General features: G+C 41.9%; 7 protein-coding genes, 1 long non-coding RNA gene and 4 other non-coding genes across 19 annotated transcripts; 9 read left to right on the top strand and 3 right to left on the bottom strand.

Moving 5' to 3' along the window:
- Positions 1-378: 378 nt before the first annotated feature.
- Positions 379-2,329, top strand: LOC122618290. Of its 2 annotated transcripts, XR_006326012.1 has the most exons (6): positions 379-638; positions 1,260-1,311; positions 1,501-1,561; positions 1,742-1,804; positions 1,985-2,047; positions 2,240-2,329. It is a non-coding gene; the product is annotated as an uncharacterized LOC122618290 (long non-coding RNA). The 2 variants fall into 2 exon arrangements; XR_006326013.1 differs by lacking the exon at positions 1,985-2,047.
- LOC122618669 lies at positions 1,353-1,438 on the top strand. Its single transcript, XR_006326040.1, has one exon. It is a non-coding gene; the product is annotated as a small nucleolar RNA Me18S-Um1356 (small nucleolar RNA).
- Positions 1,592-1,677, top strand: LOC122618671. Its single transcript, XR_006326042.1, has one exon. It is a non-coding gene; the product is annotated as a small nucleolar RNA Me18S-Um1356 (small nucleolar RNA).
- On the top strand, positions 1,834-1,920 carry LOC122618670. Its single transcript, XR_006326041.1, has one exon. It is a non-coding gene; the product is annotated as a small nucleolar RNA Me18S-Um1356 (small nucleolar RNA).
- Positions 2,091-2,172, top strand: LOC122618672. Its single transcript, XR_006326043.1, has one exon. It is a non-coding gene; the product is annotated as a small nucleolar RNA Me18S-Um1356 (small nucleolar RNA).
- LOC122618286 (protein artichoke) lies at positions 2,308-12,697 on the bottom strand. 3 transcript variants are annotated; one of them, XM_043794621.1, is made up of 6 exons: positions 12,560-12,697; positions 12,326-12,492; positions 7,003-7,198; positions 4,444-6,943; positions 4,257-4,380; positions 2,308-4,201 (listed from the first exon to the last, which is right to left on the bottom strand). In XM_043794621.1, the coding sequence occupies exons 3-6, from the start codon at positions 7,122-7,124 to the stop codon at positions 2,346-2,348; spliced, it is 4,602 nt and encodes a 1,533-aa protein (XP_043650556.1). In that variant the 5' UTR covers positions 7,125-7,198; positions 12,326-12,492; positions 12,560-12,697; the 3' UTR covers positions 2,308-2,345. The 3 variants fall into 3 exon arrangements, with proteins under 3 accessions (XP_043650556.1, XP_043650557.1, XP_043650558.1); XM_043794622.1 differs by having other exon boundaries at positions 12,554-12,675; XM_043794623.1 differs by lacking the exons at positions 12,326-12,492; positions 12,560-12,697 and adding an exon at positions 11,495-11,996.
- LOC122618288 (lipase 3) lies at positions 7,901-9,535 on the top strand. Its single transcript, XM_043794624.1, has 2 exons — positions 7,901-8,723; positions 8,860-9,535. The coding sequence occupies exons 1-2, from the start codon at positions 7,911-7,913 to the stop codon at positions 9,244-9,246; spliced, it is 1,200 nt and encodes a 399-aa protein (XP_043650559.1). The 5' UTR covers positions 7,901-7,910; the 3' UTR covers positions 9,247-9,535.
- On the bottom strand, positions 12,122-13,245 carry LOC122618289 (Golgi-associated plant pathogenesis-related protein 1). The gene is made up of 4 exons (XM_043794625.1): positions 13,115-13,245; positions 12,925-13,053; positions 12,564-12,865; positions 12,122-12,492 (listed from the first exon to the last, which is right to left on the bottom strand). The coding sequence occupies exons 1-4, from the start codon at positions 13,145-13,147 to the stop codon at positions 12,243-12,245; spliced, it is 714 nt and encodes a 237-aa protein (XP_043650560.1). The 5' UTR covers positions 13,148-13,245; the 3' UTR covers positions 12,122-12,242.
- A 408-nt stretch (positions 13,246-13,653) lies between these two features.
- LOC122618250 (L-threonine 3-dehydrogenase, mitochondrial) lies at positions 13,654-17,111 on the top strand. Of its 3 annotated transcripts, none has more exons than XM_043794542.1 (6): positions 13,654-13,755; positions 15,291-15,540; positions 15,711-15,837; positions 15,896-16,043; positions 16,488-16,593; positions 16,654-17,111. In XM_043794542.1, the coding sequence occupies exons 1-6, from the start codon at positions 13,698-13,700 to the stop codon at positions 16,970-16,972; spliced, it is 1,008 nt and encodes a 335-aa protein (XP_043650477.1). In that variant the 5' UTR covers positions 13,654-13,697; the 3' UTR covers positions 16,973-17,111. The 3 variants fall into 3 exon arrangements, with proteins under 3 accessions (XP_043650477.1, XP_043650476.1, XP_043650478.1); XM_043794541.1 differs by lacking the exon at positions 13,654-13,755 and adding an exon at positions 14,464-14,674; XM_043794543.1 differs by lacking the exon at positions 13,654-13,755 and adding an exon at positions 14,865-15,218.
- A 134-nt stretch (positions 17,112-17,245) lies between these two features.
- Positions 17,246-20,837, bottom strand: LOC122618252. 2 transcript variants are annotated; one of them, XM_043794547.1, is made up of 3 exons: positions 20,125-20,837; positions 18,510-18,686; positions 17,246-17,505 (listed from the first exon to the last, which is right to left on the bottom strand). In XM_043794547.1, exons 1-3 carry the CDS (start codon positions 20,444-20,446, stop codon positions 17,318-17,320), a joined length of 687 nt encoding a protein of 228 aa, XP_043650482.1. In that variant the 5' UTR covers positions 20,447-20,837; the 3' UTR covers positions 17,246-17,317. The 2 variants fall into 2 exon arrangements, with proteins under 2 accessions (XP_043650482.1, XP_043650483.1); XM_043794548.1 differs by having other exon boundaries at positions 18,484-18,686; positions 20,125-20,836.
- Positions 20,838-21,232: 395 nt separating this feature from the next.
- Positions 21,233-21,984, top strand: LOC122618253 (vacuolar ATPase assembly integral membrane protein VMA21 homolog). The gene is made up of 2 exons (XM_043794549.1): positions 21,233-21,420; positions 21,483-21,984. Exons 1-2 carry the CDS (start codon positions 21,349-21,351, stop codon positions 21,726-21,728), a joined length of 318 nt encoding a protein of 105 aa, XP_043650484.1. The 5' UTR covers positions 21,233-21,348; the 3' UTR covers positions 21,729-21,984.
- LOC122618251 (glutaminyl-peptide cyclotransferase) lies at positions 21,975-23,997 on the top strand. Of its 2 annotated transcripts, none has more exons than XM_043794544.1 (2): positions 21,975-22,100; positions 23,042-23,997. In XM_043794544.1, exons 1-2 carry the CDS (start codon positions 21,984-21,986, stop codon positions 23,984-23,986), a joined length of 1,062 nt encoding a protein of 353 aa, XP_043650479.1. In that variant the 5' UTR covers positions 21,975-21,983; the 3' UTR covers positions 23,987-23,997. The 2 variants fall into 2 exon arrangements, with proteins under 2 accessions (XP_043650479.1, XP_043650481.1); XM_043794546.1 differs by lacking the exon at positions 21,975-22,100 and adding an exon at positions 22,417-22,974.
- The last annotated feature ends 124 nt before the right edge of the window (positions 23,998-24,121 follow it).

The raw sequence follows: 24,121 nt of genomic DNA on the forward strand, positions 1-24,121 counted from the left end.
TATCGCTTGTAAGCCGATATGGTACACACACTGAAATATCCTTTAAATAGAAAGTATTTGTGCAGTTGAAGGTCTTTTGTTTTACTTCAAGTTCAGTTTCACAACCAGTTTAACTAGATTGAAAGAAGAGTTATTAATTTAGTAATTATTGCGTATTAAAATAAAATATAAGTGAATGTTATTATAACATACTATATTTTAATTAATATCATATTTTTTTTAAATTTTTATTGACACGAAAAAAGTTTTTATGTACACATATATTTAAAAAAAATTTTTCTTAATTTAACTGATACTCAAAAATCGAGTCACACAATAAAAAAGTCTGGCAGCCCTATAGCATGGGCAACTACATAAGTGAATATCCGGCAACCATCTGCCTTCTTTCTATCCGAATTTCCTTTGGTTAAGGTCGTCGGCGCGCATTAAATTATTAAAACTAAAATAAAATGGAACCAATTACTCTAATATTTAATGTATGCAATGCTCAGTATACGGGCTTGTATCTTGTAAAAATGTATACTCTGATCAACATAATAAAATGATACACATAAAGGACTAACATGGCAATTTGAATAGAACACCATATCCACGTGGTGCTATGTGAGACACCTGGAGACACTTAGAAATATTCTAAGGTAAGTTTACAACAAATACTATTGTTTCATGTTATTTAAAAACTCAATATGACTCTTAACATAACCAATGCCTAAATAATGTTTTATAATACATAGTTAAGATATGTGGTATAAGATAAGATAAATATAAATAGATAAATATTGGTCATTTATCATTTTGGTCTTTGCTTAATGTCAAGTAAAATAAGGCATAATTCTTATTTTTGTGAAATAGTGTGGAATACAGTCCACGCAATGACAAAACGCACAACTACTACTACTATATAATATGGCCACATACACGAAGAAATGGCCCGATCATAAAGAGTTAAACACTAAACGTTGCTAAAAGTTGCTCAAAAACTAAAGCATATTTCCATAGCCAGACTTAGAAAGAGCGGTAAAAGTTCAAATTTTAACATTGATTAACGTTTGTTATTAGGAGTCCTCAAGTTAATATATTATTAGAAATAAGACACGTTCAAAAACAATATGGCTTCGAACACTACATTAGACAAAATTTTCTAGTGATATTAAAAGTAAAATTTCATTGTGTACGAACATTGTCATCTGCTTAAGTTTTTAGTAGCTCAACAAGTCTTTTAAGTTTAAAAATCTGACATTTTTTATTTATTTTTACAGGCATTGAAAGCAGCTTGGGATGAAACTAGTCATTCCCTTTATCCCCTAAAAGGTAATGTATTGCTCCGCGGCATTTGAGTATAAAATATTTTGGTTCCCAAATTGATGACAACTTCATACCCAAATCAGAGAAATAATGTTGAAATATTTTTAACATGCATCACCATCTGAATAAAGCCAGTATATTTAGTTTATGTTTGATAATATCTGTATAACTAAACAGACTTTGAATACTTTACAGGCATTTTACTAGGCCAAGGAATACCTATTTGAAACTGAAACTTGACTGAACCAGTTAAAAGGTAATTTCTCACCAAATTAAATTTTTACTTACTCCTTAATTGATGACAACTTCATACCCAACGCAGAGAAATTATGTTGAAATCTGTTTAACATGCATCACCATCTGAATATAAAAGATTTATTTAAATTAGAAGGCAATAATGGCAATTTATTAACATATTATTTCTTATATTTTGCAGCAAATCTAAATTGATGATATTTTCACAAGATCTACAAGTGATTCGTTGGGAACAACCAAAAAGGTATTGCCAATATAAAATATATATATATTTTTATTATTTTTGATGACAACTTCATACCCAACTCAGAGAAACTATGTTGAAATCTTTTTAACATGCATCACCATCTGAATACAAAAGATTTATTTAAATTAAAAGGCAATAATGGCCATTTATTAACATATTATTTCTTATATTTTGCAGCAAATCTAAATTGATGATATTTTCACAAGATCTACAAGTGATTCGTTGGGAACAACCAAAAAGGTATTGCCAATATAAAATATATATATATTTTTATTTTGAACGGTTTTTTTGATGACAACTTCATACCCAACTCAGAGAAACTATGTTGAAATCTTTTTAACATGCATCACCATCTGAATAGAAAATATACAAAATGAATTATGATTATTGCTACTAAGATTACTAATAGAGGTATTCTCTTCGACTTTTCAGGTGTTCTACCAGGGAAAGTACTTTTTTATATATAAAATAAATTCTTTATTTATGTGTACAAAATAAAATATTTCAACTGTCTAAATTAAATATCTTTAAAAACTCTTTAAAAACACGCGCTCCACAACAATAACAAGCTGACAAAGAGAATATCCTTGTGCAATCGATTCCAGCTGGACGAAGCAGCTATTCCGTCGTAGAACACCTCCTTGTGAGCTGTTTTCCGCACAGCAGCTCCACCATTGAAGTCTCGTTTCTTCTTGAAGCTTTCGTAGTACCAATCCATGCCGTCCTTGCGGTCCACACGATCAACCTGAAGGAGCTCCAGTTCGGTACGCTTTTGGGCATCAGACGTGAGTTGATGCTCGCTGGCCACGCTTTCGTTATCACCACTGGGCGTAGTTCTCTGATACTCCTCTGCCGTGGGCTGAGCCACTAGCTGCTGATACGGTGTATACACCTTGGTAATGGTGGACCGCCCTCCAACTCGTAGAGGAGGAGAAGCTGGTGGCGACGGTGGCACTGTGCTTGTTGGACGAGCTATAGTAACTTGAATATCACTCGGACTCTGAGGTGTTGTTGTGGTCACCCAGGAACGACTCTTAATCTGCGCCACATGCTCTTCCGCCGGAGGAATCAACAGAATAGTCTCTGCCGTGGTTGCTTGCACCAGAGGAGGAGGTCTTTGCATGGTCACAGATTGTGCCTCCAGATCTTCGTCATCATACTGAGAATCCAGCTCACTGCTGGACGAGGCATCATTCACAGGAGTCACCTGGGTAGTACTAGTGGTTGTAGTACTCCTCGTGCTCGTTGTAGAAGCTTTTGTTGTACTAGTGGTGATCCTGTGCATCAAAGGCGTTGTGGTGGTTATATCTGGAGTGGTCTCTGTGACTTCATAAGTAGCTGACTCTGAACTTTCGGCACTGCTTTTGGTTGGCTTAAGCCGCTCCTGAGCAGATATAGGGATAAACTTTCTCTGACCTTTGCCTTGGTTCATTTCGAAAGGTTTTCCCGTAATATTCACCACTTCTACTAAACCACGCCGCTGTTGAGGATCATGGACAGGCATAAAACCACCGACATGGGCTGGTACGATGGGCCGAAAGCCACCTCGCTCGATGCTCGATGGCTCACGAAAGGTGGTGCGAAAGACACCCACTGTGGTGGCAGCACTCCCACTCTCATTACTCAAAGCATCCTCCATGGATGAAGTGGTGGAATCTGTGTCCACATAACGATTCCTGGCTATGTTTTGCTTCTCCTGCTTCTGTTGATCATTGAGGTATTTCTCGAACTCTGCACTGTTCGGCTGATACATCCTGGTTTTGCCACGCCCACTTGGCAGGCTTATGTGGGCCATGCGGTGGGTGGCGGGCATCTCATCATTGCTATCCGTTCGTTGTTTACGTCCTCGATCCCCGAAACCAAAGAACCTGCCCAAACTTACACTGGGCAAAGGATAACCGAAGAATGTAAAAGGCGATCCAGATCCTGGCTGGGGTTTTCGATTGAAGTACTTCGTATGGAGTATAGTATTATTCAGATCTATATTGCTGTTTATCGTGGGATTCGGCTTGGGTCGCTGCGATGTACTGATCACGGAGTGGGTGGTATCTGGTGCCTCGGTGGCGTCCACATACTGATCGTAGAAGTACTCGCTCTCGCCCACCAGCGGTCGATCTCCTGGCAGTCTGGTTCCTTCACCCGCCTCACACTCATCGTTGAAATCGTCGGGCAAGTCCCTCTGGAAGACATCCCCATGCTCATTGAGCAGTGGCAACTGATTGCCATCGGTACGTTCGTTGCCATAGATATCCGCACCCAGGCAGAGGCTCCTTTCCATGCGAGCCGACCGAAGGAGGCGTCCATCCTGGCACTTGGGTCCCGGATACGGAAAGTTCGTCTCCTGCAGCCAAACCGAAAGCCATTGCATTTCACAATTGCAATCAATCGGATTTCCTGCGTAAGAAAACATAAATTCAATAACGAATTTTCTGTTCTTTTAAGTACTCACCATCCACATCCAAGATTGCAATGTTTCCCCGGACATTCCGGAATGTACGTTCTTTGATGCTCCTGAGCTGGTTATTCCGCATGGAAAGTACTCGCAAACGGGGCATTGTCTCGAATGGGGACCCCTGTACAGAAAAAAGAATGAATTAAAAGCAATATATCCAATATATAGTTTTTTAAGACCTCACCTGTATACGACATATTTGGTTGTTATCCATTTTAAGCTCCACCAACCAATTCAGCGCCTTTAACGGCATCGTGGACACCAACTTGACACCATTGGTGGACAGATCTAAAACTTCTAGATTCCGCATGCTTCGGAGACCTATGTTTTCCATATTCCTGAAATGATTGTTGGACAGATTCAAGAAGACCAGCGAATTGGCGTTGTGAAAGCTTTCCGGAGAAATGTAGCGCAACTTGTTGTACTGAAAATGGGAGGCCAGTAGGCTTGGTAGCTCCTCAAAGACATGATCCTTTAGCTCCACCAACTTATTGTCTGCCAGGACGAATTCCTGCAGGTCATCGAGTCCTTTGAGTGCGCCAGGCTCCACATTTCGAATCTCATTGCTGCTAAGATCAAGATATTGCAGCCTGGGAAGATTTCTGAAAGTGCCATGCTGCAGTTCCACGATGAGATTATTGGACAAACGGATTTCCACAACATTTCGCCAGCCACCAATCACATCGGATTGGATCCGGGATATTTGGTTATAGCTCAGATCGATGTCTCGCAGGTTGTTCAGATTCCCCAAACCCACTGATATATCCAGGAGGGCATTGCCAGAGAGATCCAGATACTCCAGAGATCTTTGGGTATCGAAAGCCGTGGGAGAGATGCTCCTTATGAGATTTCTGGAGAGATCTAGTTGCTCCAGTCTGCTGTTATTCGAAAAGAAATTGTCCGTGATGGCTTCCAGCTTGTTGGACTGAAGATTCAAATTCCTAAGTTCTGCGAGGGGCAGTAAAGCCCGCTCATCCGCCTCTCCCAGTTGATTTTCTTGCAAATGCAGCAACTCCAGACGTTGAATTCCTATGAAGGAGGTGTCCTCCAGCTGACGCAGCTCATTTTGAGCCAGACTCAAGACTCTCAGTTCCAATGCCCCTTGAAAGCCATGTCTGGGCAGCTGCTCTATTCGATTCTGGCTGAGATCCAGCATTCGAAGGTTGGGCAATTGCAAATCCTTGCTTGCAGCTGCTGGGAGTGATGTAATTTGATTACCCTTTAGCGAGATACGCTCCACGATCCTAGGCAGTCCCCCAATCACAGATTTAAGCTGATTATTACTAGCATCCACCTCAAAGAGTCTCTCCAAATGGATTAGGGTGGAAGAGTGGATTTTGGTCAGCTCATTTGAGGATATATTGAGCGTTTCCAGGAGGGGATTATGACGAAAACTATTGGGTGCCAATTCGATTAGTCCATTCTCGCTCAGATCCAAACGTCTTAATGACGGAAGTCCCGCCAGCAGCTGGGAATCCACCCTAGCAAATTGGTTCTGTCCCAGGTCGAGCCCTTTTAATCCAGGAAGGTTCCAAAATGGTAAGGGTAAGTCCGAGGATAGACTGTTATTTCTCATCCGAAGTTCCCTCAAAGCAGGCATGGCCATCAGTGCATCCCTTTCAATGAGCCTCAATTGGTTATGGTTCAGATGCAGTTGCTCCAAAGTGCCATGACCACGAAGAGCCCCATAGGGCAGTTCGCTTAAAAGATTACCACTCATGTCCAGATAGCGAAGCCTAGGCAAGGCATCCAACAATGCCCTCAAAGCCTCCACATGACTAATTTCATTGTTGTAGATGTGAACCGCCTCCACGCCACTTCCACTGGCCTGAAGCAGGGATTCCGGATGGATTCGCCGGATAAGATTGTTCTGCAGATATATGGTTTTCAGTTGAGGGGTGCGCAAAAAAGCTCCGTATTGCAGTTCAGTAATCCTATTATCGTTTAGATGAAGCTCTGAAAGATTGGGCAGATCCACAAAGGAGCCATCCTCGATTACAGTGATGAGGTTGTTGTCCAGTCGTAGTTTCTTCAGATGCTCCAGATCCTTGACAATGCGACCCACCATGCCCACATCACTGATTTGGTTATAGGATAGTTTTACGCTAACCAAATTGGGTAATCTGGACAGGGCGCGTAAATGAATCCAGTTGAGGCCATTGTGCGATAGATCCAGGTTCTTCAGGGATATCAATCCATCAAAGAGACCGGCTTCCAAGCGAGTCAGGCCTGCCCCGCCTGTTATATGTATATGCTGCAATTTGGGTAGATGTCTGAAGAGATGGGAGGGCAACTCCAAAAGAGCCCCTGTTTGGACACTGAGATAGGTTAAACTGAGCAGTCCGGAGAAGTCGGGCAAGTGCTTTAGTTCTTCGCTCTGAATGGTAATGGCCAGCATGTTGATCATTCCGTTAAGACTCTCCGCAGGAATGCTCCGCAGTTGGGGCTCCACCACGAAGATCTCCACCAGGCCGTTCTCAAGCTCATTTAGCCATCCATTGGACACTCTTTCGATGCTATTGTGGCGCAGCATGAGGCGAACTATCTGAAGGCTACCGAAAAAACGTCCTGGCAGTGCCGGTAATTGGTTGTTCTCCAGGACCAACTCATCGATCCTGCCCTTGATGTTTCGTTCCACTGCCTTCAGACCATCCATGATCTGCGGTAGATTGCTGTGGGAGCACCTGTACGAAAAGATTCATCATTTTCAAAGTACCGAGATCATATAAAAGTATCCGCTCACCATATCTGGATTTCCTTGCCTCTTAACGAACAGCGGCAGGGTAAAATAGCCTGTGATGGAGGACAACTTTCGGCCTTGATCAAAGATATCCCCATACCAAGTAGTAGAAAAATGAGTAACATTATGGCAAAGGGCTAGACCATAAGTTTCGTGTGTGGAGCGTCTTTGTTTTGGCCAACTTGGCTCATGCTCGTATCTGTTGCGATTAAAAGTGTGCCATTTGTTAATTTAATTACCTACCACCGCTTTATCTTTACTTAAACTAAACAAACTTGTCGAAAAATTTAAACACCAAATCAAATCCATAATAAATATTACCTAAAAATAGAAGCCCAAGAACAAAAAGTGAAAACAAACCTCACATGAACACCTGTTCTGGGAAAACCTTCTAGTCGTATATTCATCACATTAAGCAGGTGAAATAGATTGAATTAAAAATAAATTATTTTTGATTGTGGTATAAGGTTCCGCAAAGCTCCAGACGAGACCCCCTCGACTGCGTAATCAGGAAATTCCTGCACCCAGAAAATAAAAATCAAATACTAAATAGCATTCAAATATAAACAATGCGTATTAAATAAATAATTATAGCGTTGTAAATTGTAACTTTTGTTTTAGGTGTTTCCTTTAGGAAAAATGTATTCAGAGATGAAGATCACGCACTCGCACTGGCTGAGTAAGGGGTATATGATAGTCGATGGTAGTTTCTTGCCCCTTTAAATATAAACATTTTAAATTGCAGGTCAATTAGTGACAAGTAAGAGGTACTACCAATTTTTTAAGTGTTTCGTACAAGCGTATCCCCATAAATCAGAGGCTAACCAGGGGCCTGTTTCGACCAGCAGATAAGAACGGACTATATAAAGTAGGCTCCACGGCCAGTTAGCAAGCAAACCCGATTGCCCACAATGAATCCAATCTTCTACGCGCTACTGTTCAGTTTGGTGGCGGGTCTAGCCCTCGCCGAGAAGTCGGACTATTGTCTGAGCGAGATTGTCAAGTCGGACGAGAGGATCCGTTCACACGGATATCCCACAGAGACGCACGAGGTGACCACCGAAGATGGCTATGTGCTGACCCTGTTCCGCATCCCGTACTCCCACAAGCTGAAGAACCAGAACGAGAAGCGACCTCCCATTCTGCTGCAGCACGGATTGTTCAGTAACTCAGACTGCTGGCTGTGCTCCGGACCGGATAACTCCCTGGCCTACCTTCTCGCGGATGCCGGATACGATGTTTGGCTGGGCAATGCCCGTGGTAATATCTACTCGCGGAACAACGTCCTCATCTCGCTGAACAGCCACAAGTTCTGGCACTTCGACTGGCATGAGATCGGTACCATCGACATTCCCGCCATGATCGACTACATCCTGGCGGATACTGGCTACGATCAGATACACTACGGCGGACACTCGCAAGGAACCACCGTGTACCTAGTGATGCTCTCCGAGCGACCGGAGTACAATGCCCTCATAAAGTCCGGACATATGCTGGCTCCATGTGCCTTCTTCGAGCACGGAACCTCCTTCATTTTCAATGCCCTGGGTCCCTTGGTGGGCACACCCGGTGGCATCTGGAACCAACTGCTGGTGGACACCGAATTGATCCCGCACAACAACCTGGTTAACCGATTGGTCGACAACAGTTGCCATCTGTCCAACTCGATCTGCAACAACGCCTTCATTATGTTTGCTAATGGTGGATACGTCAATGCCAATGCGGTGAGTAGGATCGATATAAAAGCCTCTTTTTATTAGATATCGGTGTCTTGGAACTCTCATTCTAAATTGCATATTGTTGAAATTATTCCAAGGAAACGAATAACATCATAATTGCACATTTAAAATTAACTTTCAGAGCTCCATGAGTGTCCTAATCGAGACCCATCCGGCTGGATCCTCCAGCAACCAGGGCATCCACTACCTGCAGCTGTGGAAGTCCCTCAAGTTCCGCCAGTATGATTGGGGCACCAAGAAGAACAACGAGCTGTACGGCCAGGACTTGCCTCCGGATTACGATCTCAGCAAGATCACCGCACCCACCCACTTGTACTCCAGCACCAACGATGCCCTTTGCGGACCCGAAGATGTTAATACCCTAGTGGCGAACTTCCCGCACCTGAAGGAGGACTATCATGTGCCCGTCGAGAGTTTCAACCACTTGGACTTCATCATCGCCAGGAACATGAAGGAGCTGGTCAACGATCCGATCATCGAACGCATTAACTCCTACGAAGGTCGCTAGAAATTGACCAATAAAAGAACCCGTAATGCACATTTTCAACTCATAGTTTTCGGGATACGGAAATAAATTGATTTGAGGTTTTTAGATATATTCAGATTATTGTCCAAGTAAATGACAAGCCAAAGAATGAGATATGGTATTGCCTAAAATTAACCTTCAAATACTACAATTAGAGGACGCTACCATGGAAAAACACCCGAAAATAATGAAGTGCATTGCTTTAAGGAATCTTATCTTGTAAAGTGGACGGGCAATGATGCAAGTGCCAATAAAAAGTGTTTAAAAATTATTCATTTGAATTTATAATGTGGATTTGGTCGATTAGATATCAACACCAAGAATATGTTTTGTGTCAGGTACTAATCACTCCTTCACTGTCTGGCTCTTGTCCAAAATTTATTGCTTATTAGTAAGTACCTTCTTGATTATGAAAACTTGCACTCTGATTAAAGCAATTGGTTCGTTTTAATAAGTTCAAACTGATTTAAAGTTCCTATTAACTCCAAGGGAAGAGGGAAGAGAAAGGAAATTTGGTTTAAATCGGTTGAGATTAGACTTTTTCTTTAAGGTATTAACAATTCTTGCGCCAGGTGTTATACTCTAATAAATTCCAATTAATAATTGTTCTTATTATCAGTTGTTGAAAATTTAAACTGGCAATCAAATCGTAGCTCTTCTGGTATAATCGAAAGTTCATTTTAGATTAACGATTAGTGATACTCGCACTTATCTACATTAAGCTAAATAAGTTTATGATCATTTTGTACACAGCATGCAATTACTTAAATGATTAATTGCTTAATTCAATTCAAAGAGTAATACTTAAAAGAATACTTGTCTCCAAGCTTGAACCTCTAGAAGAAAATTTTCACAATCCTTTAAAGCATATTTGCATATTCTTTATAAACGTCGAGATCTCTGGAACCTAAAAAGCTATAACTTATAGATTAGGCATACAGCAGTCGACGCGCCTACTTAAGCGCCTACAAGCCGATCGAAATAGTTTTGATTTTTGTATGTTATCATATGTTTTGTCAATTTCTTTCGCCACGCTCACGTTAAGGCCCACAAAATAAAATGGCACCAGGTTGCGCTAGTGAGCCATATTGAAAAGTATTTTCTTCTTTTTTTTTGCATATCTTAATCTTCACCACACTCCCACTTGTGAGGAAGGGGTATAAGGTAGTTAAGGAACTCTCTTTTTATTGCATAAACTCGATAGCTAAAAAATGTTGTTCGTTGTAGAAGATGCGCTTCTAACGGCTCATAAATCCCAAACAGGTGAGGTGGGTCGTACGACAGGAAGTTATACGAACGTTGTCTTGTGCAATAGCTCCAAAAGACTCGTCGCGTCTTCATAACTTATAGACATTATACCTTTCCATGGCACCGCCATACTCATACCACCCTCACATGCAACTGCGCAACGCGGACCGAAAAAAGAAACTCTTTGCGCCAAGAAGCGTAACATGGCTCTTCAACGAAAATTTTGTAATCACTTAACAAAAAACAGAAGCAGTAGGAAACCAGAGAAGCAGCTGCAAAACATCGGACTGTAGTGAAACGCTAACCGCTCACCGCCGATTCAACTTCGGTTTTAGCTCTATCTTCTGGCGCCGTTTCTACGCGTGCGCAGCGGCGTTTACATCAAACGAACCTTGAAATTATTGTCGTTTTCATCATTGTTCGGAGTATCTGCATCTTTTGCTGACTCCGCTCCAGTGTTGCCAGTATCTCTCTGTACCCGTACCGGTGTGTAATTGCAGGCATTGCACGGCTTGAAGTCACACTAAGTGAAGGCATCGCCCCCGCCCCCGCCCCCACCTTCTATCCCCATCACCATTTTCCCCCAGACTTTGTAGCGACAATTTCACCTGCTCTGATTTCTATTCGGTCCCCTCGAACTCCCCTAATTAAGTAACTGTTTAGTTCTACATCGAACGGTTCTTGCAGAAATGTAGATTTGGAATTGAGATGTGGGTTAAGTATTTAGTTTGATGGATCGAACTCTAGACGAATGCTTTCTGGCATTCTATACTATAATAAATAAATAAAAAAAACACACTATATTTATGGTGGATTTAGTTTGGGCTATTAAGATTTTGAATGATATTTACATACTTAGTACCAGACAAACTAAAGGTGTGAGAGGCATTTTAACTTTTTCAGTTCCTTCCGGTTTTTTCTTTTTCTAATTATTAATGTATTTTATAAATATTAATTTAAACATAAACACTATTGGACTCACTCAATGCAAATAAATCCAATAGACACTCCTTGCCGCAGTGATATTAGCCCGGGCTAAAGCAAATTCAACCACTTCACTTGTGATTCAGTTAGAATAGCAGAGCTTTTTGGGAATAATTTCTGAAACCCCTTGGGCTGTTTTAATTTAATTTACTTCACTTTCGAAAGCACTTTTGCTTATTCCCAAGGCGTTTTTTTATTCAATTAACCACCAACACTTGCAATTCATTCAGCATGGACATCGGTTAATTCTCCGCGATTTCTTTAAGCCGAACCGTCTCGTTTGGAATGCACGCGAAAACTGTTTCTCGAAATAAGTTACAGCCCAGCAGATTACTCAAGATTTCTACCAGAAATGTCGGCATGAGCGGAGCTTCCTGCCTGGGCCATATGGGAGTTGGATTCCACGTTGGGCGCCACACTTGGCTGATTCTCGCCGAAGAGTGGGTTCCATTTTGGAACTCGAGTGTGGCGGTCTGTGACCACGGATCAGAGGTCGCTCGTGCCTCAAGCTCGAGGGTTCATAGATGCTTTAGAGCCAGCATTTTAATGAAATCGCAAGTGAAATTATGAAAATTATGACAGGAAATCACTGTGGAAACAAAGGCCAAGTGCTAATTTTGGCATATAATGTGATAAACCTGACAAATTGTACTCAATTATGAATTTTACATGGTTAGGTTTTCAACCGCTTATAAGAAGGAATGGCTAGTGCACTTAAAGTGCCATTCTAGTAGGACCAATGAGATTCACACTTTTGCCAGTTCTCTTATAAGTGGAATGGCTAGGACGAAAAACAAAATATAAACTTGCACATCTACTACACTATTACTTAATGTGGCCGAATTATTGTGACTGTGCCCTGTATCGGGCTCCTCTCTTGCTGGCATGTTAAAGTATTCCAAGAATTCGGTGTTTTCTATATTGCTTTCGTACTCTCCGGGCTGGTTTCCTGCTGGACTGTACCTCACAACCAATATCTTTCGCCCGTTCTTTTTTCTGAAATATGTACATATACATATGTCTTGATTGCCAGGGAAGCGGAAAATTCACACTTTACTCTTACTCACGATCGATCTTTCGGTGCCCATCCAACACCGATTTCTGTCGTTGTTTTCCACGTGATGGCCGAGAATTTATCAGCCAATGATTGTTCAACTTTGGTTCTACGCTCCTTTGCTATGCCATAGGAAACTGCTCCTTCAGTGGCCCAATAATAAACACACACATTTTTTTGAAATTCGCAGATGTTTTCCGAAAACATTTCATACTCCGAATCCGACACGGGATAAGCCAGGTGATCCACACGAATATTTTGTTTCTTAGCTTGCTCGTATAATATTTGATCTGGTATATTCAAGGTACTCAGATGCTGTGTATAATGATTTTTCAGTTATATATGAAACTAAATAGTGTACAAGTCAATCATACTTTTGCATACTCGCGAGCCTCCTGGGAGAGTTCCTCCGATTCGATGAACTCTGGAACTGTCCAAGTCCTACGGTGGTCATTGTGGGCAGTGAGCACTTCACTCTTGATGATATCGTATCCCAAGCAAGGCTGGTAAAAGTAACATAAAGAGTTTATTATTATATAATTCCTTTTTAATATTTTAAATTACTCTAGAAGCAAGGAAAACCAGAAAGAGCAGCATATGTACATATGTGCATATATAATACTTTCGTGCTTATTTCACAAAATATTTTGACAAGATTTTCTAGACTGTCAAGTTTGTTCTTCCAAAAGAGAAAAGAAAAAGAAAATTCGGAAATCCATAAACATATTGTGCAATAGGTGCACAACATGCACAAGAAAAGTGAAATTTTCATCTGTTATTGTTTTTCTCTTGTCAGGCACAAATATAAAAATATTTTTAGTTCTACGAGTATATGCATAATATTTACTACATTTTCCCCGAGCCAATCCATCTTTATGCGTCATGCAGTTGTCAGGGCCATTTTGCACCCCACTGCAACCAGACGATAAGACCACCACGGAAACTAGTCAGTCATCTCACCCAGTGCTAATTCATTGCACTTTACTATCTGCACACTCCACGTGTTCGATTTAAACTCGGATTAACATGTCATACCCGCTAATTGAAATCCATTTCAGACTGACCCCCGCCGAGGGGTTTCAGTTCACTGTCAGCGAAACTTAATTTCGCACTGAGTTCCATCCAAGGTTAATTTGATTTGCGGCACATGAAGGGATCACTTATCATTAGGATCGGACGATCTTCTTTCTGTGGCATCTTCCATGGTATGTGTATGTTAGTAATAGTTATACTGTTGTATGATTTGTTTGCTGGGATTCCATTTAAAAACAAGTAATTACGTCTGCTTAGCCACATATTTAGAGTAACAGAAAATACTTTCTTGGGTTACAATAGCTTTATGCTAAGGAAGGTCTATTGATGGGTAAAGAGCCTTCGAGTCATCGACATAGGCACACCGCCTGAATTGGCCCCCTAGAAAAGAGGGGCCTGTCCAAGCACCCGGCTAAAGGGCACCCTGTAGATCCCGACTGAGCTTGCATAACCACCCGCCCCACGCAACATGTGTACATATATGATGTATTTGCACAGATTTAGGCATGCCCGCCACGGAAAAGGAAAGCCACCCAACTGAGGCGACTGTCACAGTTGTTGTTGTTGTCAATTGGCGGGCCTCCTCCATATAATTTGCTTTCGTTTTTATTGAATCTCGCCGGGGCCCCAAACAAAATCGGTGCGCCATGGCGACAATTCCCATTTCCATTCCCATCCCCATCCCCATCTCATAATGAATTTGACTGGCTGCCAACTAACACTCACTAACCCAATTGACTAAGTAACTAAGCGACCAGACGAGACGATTGGAGCCGACGGGATCCGAGAGCTCAGGCGATATATACGTACGAAACATATAGCGGAAATAAAGTGCTATGTTGAGGGCCTGCTGAAAAATATTTTGCAAATTTCGAAATCAGTTCAAAATCGTAGCTCGCTGGCAGCGCTCGTCGCGAATCGAGAGACCAGCCCGGAAAATGTTTCGCAAATGCCTCGCCAGCCTGGCTTTGGCCCCAGCTCCCACTCCCATTCCGATTCCCAGGATAGCCCCGATCGCTAGCCAGTTCCTCCAGCCTCGTGCGTTTCACCAGGTTCCTCGCGAGAGTAGGCCACCCAAAATTCTCATCACAGGTCAGTCGCCGTGCCACGTGGATCTGCTATATTTAACCGCGTTCAAGGGCGGTCGGAGAAGATTTATTATTTTTTCAAATGGTGGACACGCGTAACTAAAAGTAATCAACACCACGTACAGTTCATACATGCTTTTGAATATTTTGTAACATTTTTTTTCCAGTTTTACATCCGTTGTATGCCCAATAGGATCTGTGTTTCATAGTTATCAGTAATAGCGTCAGCAAATATAACCTCAAGAAAATAATATAATATTGAAACTACGGCGCTTTTTTTACTTTCGTTTACAATCTAAGCAAGGCATCCAAGTGTTCAACAATCCAAGTGCTTTGAAACTAAACCAGTGCCATATAAATGCGGTTGAGATCCTAGTTTGCTGAACAGTTTTATTAAGTCTGGCGACTTGTAGCTCCAAATATTATATATTCCCTATACCTCTGCATGGTGAAACTAATGTCCTTATTATAAGGCGACCCAACACGATTGATTTATCAAAATGTTGGCCTAAAAACTGTGAAGCCTGAAAGAATGCTATGATATATGTGTATGGCGCAGTGAGATTTAGTTAGCAGTTTCAATGCAATCGAAATGTAACAGACGTACTAATTTTTTTCAGGTGGCTTGGGTCAGTTGGGAATCGAATGCGCCAAACTTCTGCGGACGCAGTATGGTAGCCACAATGTGATTCTCTCGGACATTATAAAGCCCAGTCAGTCGGTCCTGGAGAATGGTCCCTACATTTTTGCCGACATCCTGGACTTTAAGGGCCTCCAGAAGATCGTTGTGGACCATCGTATCGACTGGCTGATCCACTTCTCGGCTCTACTGAGTGCAGTGGGGGAACAAAACGTTCCACTGGCTGTGCGGTAAGATATCTATTAAATACCAGTTTCGAGTTCCAATCATTATAAGTAAATCTGATCCTATATCCTTCGCAAAAAAGTAAAGTCCTGCCCAATCCTACGCCTCTTATTGCATAATAGCCCTTATACCTTTTCATTAGTAAGCATACCCACTAATACCAGTCCCATCACAGGGTCAACATCGAGGGTGTTCACAACGTCATCGAACTGGCGAAGCAGTACAAGCTCCGCATCTTCGTACCAAGCACAATCGGAGCTTTCGGCCCCGACAGTCCGCGCAATCCCACGCCCAATGTTACGGTAGGTCCACCACTTCCCAGCCAGAAGTTTGTTCGATATTAAGAACCCAGTTCCGCAGATCCAACGGCCGCGCACTATTTACGGCGTTTCCAAGGTGCACGCCGAGCTAATTGGCGAATATTACTACCACAAGTTTGGACTGGACTTCAGATGCCTGCGCTTCCCCGGAGTGATTTCCAGTGATCCGCCGGGCGGAGGCACCACAGGTATTTAATCACCGATCATTTCTAGGAGGACTCAAGCACATCAATCTTCAGGGAAATTTCTTCGAGATATCCATTGAAACCATGTCGTCAACCGCACTTCAAGCTTTATTTAATCCAATTTCGTATTATAAATGCCTCAATTGACGATAGTTTATGATAATCAAAGAGCATGACAATGGCCATAATTCGTACAGCATGCAGTGGGTGCCGCAAACCTAGTGACCCATATTAACTTTTCCTCTGATTAAACTGATTAACTTTAAGATTGTCTAAGTCTCCTCGCTGTTTACCTCTACAATGCTTTCACTCATGAGTGCAGTCATAATGCTCATTACACTATAGGGAAAGCTAGTGTGCATTAATTTCCTTTGCATTCTTATAAAATTACGTATACGCATAAGCGAATCAAATCAAAGGATTCGAATTTTTGGTTTAACTTTTCAGATTACGCAGTGGCCGTTTTCCATGAAGCCCTGCGACATGGAAAGTACACCTGCTACCTGCGTCCTGACACAAGACTGCCCATGATGTATATTGAAGATTGTTTGCGGTGAGTAAATAGAGCATTGTAATTATTCAGTTCCATGCTATCAATGATCTCTCCCATTAGAGCTCTCCTGGAGTTCATGCGTGCACCCAATGAGCAGCTAAAGCGCCGCGTCTACAACGTTACCGCCATGTCCTTCACTCCCGAGGAGCTGTTCGCCCAGCTGGGCAAGCACGTGCCCAATCTGCACGTGACTTACAAGCCGGATAGCCGCCAGTTGATCGCAGATGCCTGGCCGCAGGTGTTTGATGACTCTGATGCGCGGAGGGACTGGCACTGGCAGCACAAGTACGACCTGGTCAACCTGGTGGATTTCATGATCAAGGACGTGCAGGATAACTACATCAATGTGCAGCCAGAGCAGCAAACTCTGCAGATCTAAAACGTGGGATCAAACAACCGCATCTAGTATTGCTAAGTAATGAAATTCAATCGCATTTAACACTGCATTTATCTAGTGAATAGCAACACAAACCACTGTACCGTTACCTTTTAAAATACAGTAAGGCATTTATTGGAAAGGAAAACTGTGATGTGATCACACAACTCCATTACTTCTTCACCGCATGGAATACTTCATTTTTGATGTGAGTTTCGCACGATAGCTTATGGTTTAGTTTATTTGAACTCAAATACTATGGGTAAGCACCTTTTGTTTGCGACAGTTTGTGACAGCTTATATTACAACTTAGGTTAGGATGTACAGTGCTTGTTCCGAGTCATTTTATCATATATCAGACTCCTCTAGCTCCGAACCGCCGAGCCCACGAAAGTGATGCAAACTACCGCCGTGTGTGGCTATATACAAGTCCGCTTCGACTTCGCTGCCTATCGGCTTTAATTTGATTTTGCCAACAGCATCTTTAGATTTTCTTGACTTTTGCTGCAAGGGCGGCACTCGTTGCTCTGCGGATTCTGTAAACGAGCAGATTGGAGAGTTGTCTATCAATTACGGTCGCTAGCTTGGCTTTTCACGTTTGCCGTTGGGATCTTCCACAAAGTGTTTTCATCATGTTCTTTATTTGTTGCTGTTTTAAAGTTGGCTGAGTTTCTTTCTCCAACAACTTTAGCTTTAGCTTTAACTTCGATTTTAATGAAACAAGGAGATGTATATAAAAATATCGTTGGAGTTCAAAAGAATTTATATTAAAATCGGTGGTAGCTGTTGAGTTTATTGCAAATATATGAGTGCAAAAATTGATAAAACAAAAAAGTGTTTACCGCGGTCTTAAGGTACTAAGTCATCAATATACCTATAGCATATGTTGATAATGATTTGAACTTATGGTAGTACACCTTACAAATAAATTTACGACTATTGTTGCAGATCAGCCAACTTCACATATTAAATACACTTTGTGAAGTCTCCAAGCAATCGCTCCAGGCTGATTGAACATTTCACTTAAAATATATTGCTTTTGTATATTCTGATTGCAAAGTTTCGCAGGTCTTACTATTACGCATTGAAATTAGTATTTCAATTCTTTAGGCAATTAAGTACAGTTTATAACCGCTGTAAATGTTCGACTAAGCTGTTGTTTGTACAATGGTATGTGAGTTTAACAATTTATACGGAATACTTATTGGCTGAGTCGTTTGCTGATTGTTATTTTTACAAATTTTAATTTTTGGTATATGGTAAGTATGTGCATTGCGGGTGTTTTCAATTCAATTGCTTGTTTGGGTAAATTTGGTTTCTGAGTAATATGCCAACATTTTTGGATACATTGTCGGCTGTTTAGCAAATAAAGAGAGACGCGTCGCTCGGTGAACTGTTGCATGTGTTTCTTGTGCGCTTTTCTCAGCTAGAGTACATGTTTTGGGTTATATACATTTTACGTTTTAAGTGAAAGAAGGCCCCTAAATCATGTGCGACATCATGCAACGACTCACATCACGGTTAGCGCGATGCAAATGACCTTGATAATGCTGATGAAAGCGTTGATGGTGCTGCTGCTGTGGATGTGGCTGTTGATGTTGCTGTGCTGGAAAACTCGTCTCCGATTCCATCATCATGCCGCCGGTGGCCTGCATCTCGTAATCCATCAAAGAGGCCTGTGTTCCGATTATTTGTGTGGCAGGCAACGAAAAGAAATCTGCAAGGCAAGAAACCGATCAGTAAGTGGCATTACACATATAAGGTTTTATAATATAATAATAGTCATCTAATCAACTACATTACGAAAAGTTTTAAGTATAAATTAAGCTCTATACCCCATTTTTTCTCAGTGCAACGGCAATGCAACTCTACACGTTGACACTATCAATGCTTGGCCCAATTACCGATCGTTTATTTATAACCAATTCGAAGCAGAGCAGTGTGTTGTCATTTCTTATCTTCGTTAGTTCGTTTTTTTCACTTTTTGTTTGGGCATATACCTTATCAATACAATCGGAAACTATAAGGTTACGAAGGCAAAACTGAGTGGACAGATTAACAACACTTACTCAAAAATAGTCATAATTTCAATAGAAAATATTTACAATTTTGTAAACCATAAATAATATATTTTAATAGATATTGAAGTAAGACGTGCACAAAAGCAAATTACCTGTGTATATATATATATGGCCAAAACTCATGTAGAAAGCGACTATACCCACTGAAAGCGTATAGATTATTGATTCACTCGCGGAGATATACACATTTTTTTACCGGCTGTATATATTTACTCCCACACTGTCTTCTCCCTTTGTTTTCTTCTATTGTTGGAACACTTTTGCGAATGCAGATTGATTAAACTGGCGGTGTAAAGAAGAATCGTAACACTCCGTTGACCCAGTCATCTCCCCAGCCCCTTCAGTTTATCCCCAACTTCCCCTCGTGTGTTTTGCTTAGTCGGGCAAACACACCGATATATGTATGAATTTATTTGTGCATATAATGACTTAGTCAAACCGGTTTCTCTTTGCTAAATTTTAAGCGGCTGTCAAGTGCTTATCGTTTCGAGTCCGGTACCTTCTGTATGTCAGAGATAGACCGAATTGCACCGAATAAATGAAAACTGATAACACAGGTCACCGGGAGCCAAAAGGAAAAATAAATGGGCCGCAAGGTCAGAGATAATTGTGTAAATTTACAAGTTTTACGCCACTTTCACGGAACGACAATTAAATGCGCTGGCATAAGAGCCAAGGTCGAAAGACTATAAACGAAAATTACAGCTTTAATCATTTGGTGTGTTCCGGCTTTTAAATTCAATTGCGTAAAAATGCCTTCAATACTCTTTAAAAACTAAAGTTTAAATTTCAAAAAAGTTTGAGACACCATGAAAATGCCAACATTAATAGTAAACCATTGAGAATAATATATTAATATATACATATTTCATATTGTTTTCTGGAACTGCTTACCAATAGCTCAAGTTAAATTTTAAAAAGCCGCTCAACGACAAATATATTTACTCGGAAAATAAGATTCTATGCGCAATTGTTGAAGTTAAATATACATAATAAAACACATAAACAGTTTGATCATTTTTAATAACCTGCTCGCGCCTAATTGTAGCTTGCATTTGGAATAGCGCTACTTACCATTGCAGTACTGGGCAGCCAAGTCGGACTCGTCGTAGCGACATCTCTTGGTGTACACCGGTTGGTCCGTGTCCAGATCCCCGACAGGATTATGAGCTGGATTTAGGCGCTTCTTGCAGCGCAGGACTTCCTGGGGAAGGCCGGCCGCCATCGGTTGTCCCACAAGGTGATTGCCATCGCTATTGTTGTTGGCGTCGGTCATAAAGGTTACGGCACGTGGATTGAACGGATCCATCGAAGGACGCACCGCTCCGGTTTCGAAAGTGGCGGCCGACGACGACGGATCACCATGTGCCCAGCACTCGAAATTCGTCAAAACCATCGCGCGCCAGCTGCAGTGGAATTTCCCCAAAAATCGAAAAGCGAGTACAGTAAATTCGGAACAAACGCGCCTTTGCGTGAGTACTGTACTGTACGAAATCGTTCCGCAAACTGCAGGCGCGTATTTTTTCCCGAATTGTAATCGTATTTGTATGCAATATGGATTTTGCTGGCTCTGTCGGCTTAATAACCGCCGAGTCTACGCAGCAGTTGCTAAAATGGCTGAAAAAATTAAATTAACACACGCAAGCGAGGCGCGCGAGCAATCGGCCAAAATGCGACTGTAAATGCGGTGACGGCAACTGTTAAAAATAAACCAATAAGCAAGTTTTACATTTTGCCGCGTGCGCCTTTCGATTCACGATTGCTTTTTTGTTTTCCTTTCGCTCCAGTGTGACCACACTGCTGATGTCACAATATGGCGTGCGGCCCTGGAGAAAAATACTAGAGAAGCAGCGATTATACAGCTGTGGTCGCAGAAATAGTACACATTTTATTATGAACGAAGGTATAAATTACTTAGTTCATAGACTCCATGCTGAATCTCAGTTTTGACCATGAAAATTAATAATAAATTTCTTTAATAATAAAATTTAAGGTATATTTAAATGTATATATTTAAAAAAAATGTTCATAACTTTATTCCAAATAATAGAATATTTGCAAAAGAAATCTTTAAAAACGTGTAGAAGTAAAATGTTTAATAAAACGAAACCAACGATAAATCGAATAGTAGCAGTATTTTTCAGTATATTGGTATTGCTTGCACGGTACTACCACTTTATCATGTGATTTGTGATTTGTCAAATATTTCTGATAACCGAATGGCAGGCCAAAGCAAAACCAGAAATTAAAAGAAATTACTGATTTTTCAATTAAGCCGTATTCTATTTAACTGGAAATATGTCGACCAAGAACAAGAAGGCCGCCGGTGGCAATGGAGGGGCGCCGAAACAAACCCGCCAGCAGTCGCACGTATGTAACATGATGGCTCCAATTGCCGGCTAGCTAATCCCTTGTTTATTTTGGATATCAAGGACTCGCAGGACTACAGTTCCTTCAAGACAGTGCTCTTCTACTGCATGCTCATCGTTTTCCTGCCCGTGCTGACCTTCTTCGTGCTGAAGGGCTTCGTTCTGGATCAATTCCTCGACATTTCCGAAGTTAAAGTGAACATAGCATCCGCCGTGGGAGCGGTCGTTGCATTGCACATCGCCCTGGGCCTCTATATTTACAGGGCCTACTTCGGGGCTCCCGGTTCCAAGGCCTCAAAGACGGACTAATCCTCATCTACCCCGGACTGTTACCCCATTTCCATTAACTTTAAGTCGGTAGAGCACTCTTGTACATACATGCTATATACATGTACATATACATACATAGATACAATTGTTTACATGCCAGCGAGGGAGAAGAAAGTCGCCTGTAAACCGTGTGTAATCGTTTTCATTGCATAAGTTTCGATAACAGCGTGGAAAACGTGTTGTGTAGTGTTCTGTGTGCATAATTTGTATTAAAAATATACATAAATAAGTGAAATGCGTGTGCTTCTCAGAAACTATTCCCTGATGGAGGCCGTCAAGAGATTGCTGCCGAGGCCCCGCAAAAAAATCTACAATCTAGGCGCTTGCTTTGAACTGGTGGATATTTCTAAGGTTACTTAAAAGATATATTTACTCGACTTTCTATTTAAAAGGGGTGGCTCGAGAATTCGTTCAGGTTGGCATAATTCGGGGACTTAATTACATCAATAAACTTGCTTTCTATTTTTTGATTAGAGCTACAAATAGACCTTTTTTGAGTTTAAAATGAAAAGAACATTTGTGTAGAGCGAGAGGCTATTGAACTCAATATTTAAATTGTAACTATTGCCTAAAATCCCCGGTTACTGAATCTTGCCTGCGCCGCTGATTCGGCTTTATGAGGGTGCCACCTGATAGTGACTGGTGCTGCCACCCGCTTTAAAAGCCAAACAGCTGTTCAAATTATCATAAGCGTAAACAAAACCACTTCTTGCTGAGGAGTAAACAAAGAAATTAAATGATTTTTAAGAGAAGTGTAGTTACCTGTTGAGGGGAAACAAATAGGAATTCAAAATCGGACACCCGCAACGAGCGATACTTATAAGAAGTGGTATTTTCATCGACATTTTAATTTGACCCCCTTTGCGACGCCCATTTTTTGTTGTTCTGTGCCTTACAAGTCGGCCGTAAAAATTGGCCAATATGATAAATTACTAGACTCGGCAAAGACTCTTAAGCACACGCCGGAGTGCGCTGCAAAATAGTGCCGCAGCCGGACAACCTTTGAACTTTTTACAAACGTGCCGCTTTTGACCGCAACCACCTGTTGGGGCAAAACCATCCCACCTTCAAACAAAAACACCCAGCCACGTAGTCTCGAGTCAGTCGTTGAAATATGCTACATCGAACCGCTAGAATGTGGACGCTGTGCGTGCAGACGGCTTTGATAGCCACCTTGATGAGGGAATCCTCTTCCCTGGAGGATAATCTCGTGGGAAGAACACAGGTCACTAGAGGGTAATCCAGCTAAACCAACTGCATGCTCAATATGTGCTTTCTTCTACCTTCAACAGAAATCCTACAATCCCAGCGAGCTTTCCGAGTCCCGATTCCTGGAGTACAGCAATCTATCCGATAAACCTCACTTAAGGGAAGCCATTGACAAAATCCTTATACCCCGAGTTGTGGGCACAAAAAATCATACCATCGTGCGGGAGTACATCGTCCAGAGTTTGAGGGATCTAAACTGGGATGTGGAAATAAATAGCTTCCATGATCACGCTCCCATCAAAGGCAAATTGCATTTCCACAACATCATCGCCACCCTAAATCCAAATGCTGAGAGATATCTGGTTCTGGCCTGCCATTATGATAGCAAGTACATGCCTGAAGTGGAGTTCCTGGGGGCCACTGACTCAGCAGTGCCTTGTGCCATGCTGCTGAACTTGGCCAAGGTGCTCCAGGAGCAACTTAAAGAGCTCAAGAAGAACAAACTGAGTTTAATGCTCCTGTTCTTCGATGGCGAAGAGGCTTTCAAGGAGTGGGGACCCAAGGATTCCATCTATGGAGCGCGACACCTGGCCAAAAAGTGGCAACATGAAGGAAAACTGGATAGAATAGATATGCTTGTGCTCCTGGATCTGTTGGGGGCCCCCGATCCAGCATTCTACAGTTTCTTCGAAAACACCGAATCCTGGTACATGCGTCTCCAGTCCGTGGAGACACGTCTTGCCAGGTTGCAGCTCCTAGAGCGCTATGCCAGCAGTGGGGTTGCCCAGCGCGACCCCACCCGCTACTTCCAGTCACAGGCCATGCGGTCTTCTTTCATAGAGGACGATCACATACCCTTCCTGCGGCGAAATGTGCCGATCTTGCACCTTATTCCGGTGCCCTTTCCCAGTGTCTGGCATACGCCCGACGATAACGCCAGCGTGATTGATTATGCGACGACGGACAACCTGGCGCTGATTATACGGCTCTTCGCTTTGGAGTATCTGGGCGGAGCCGAGGCCAAGTAGTCAAGTGGGCTCCCGTGTGAATCACAATTGTTGTATCTACTTACGGCCTTATCTAATTGACCTGTTTCAATATCGAAACCTTGTTAAATGTTCTTATGCCCGCCGAAAAATCCCTAAAAAACATTGTTGTAAACG

Source organism: Drosophila teissieri, chromosome 3L, assembly GCF_016746235.2.
Source record: "Drosophila teissieri strain GT53w chromosome 3L, Prin_Dtei_1.1, whole genome shotgun sequence".
Classification (NCBI taxonomy): Eukaryota; Metazoa; Arthropoda; class Insecta; order Diptera; family Drosophilidae; genus Drosophila; species Drosophila teissieri.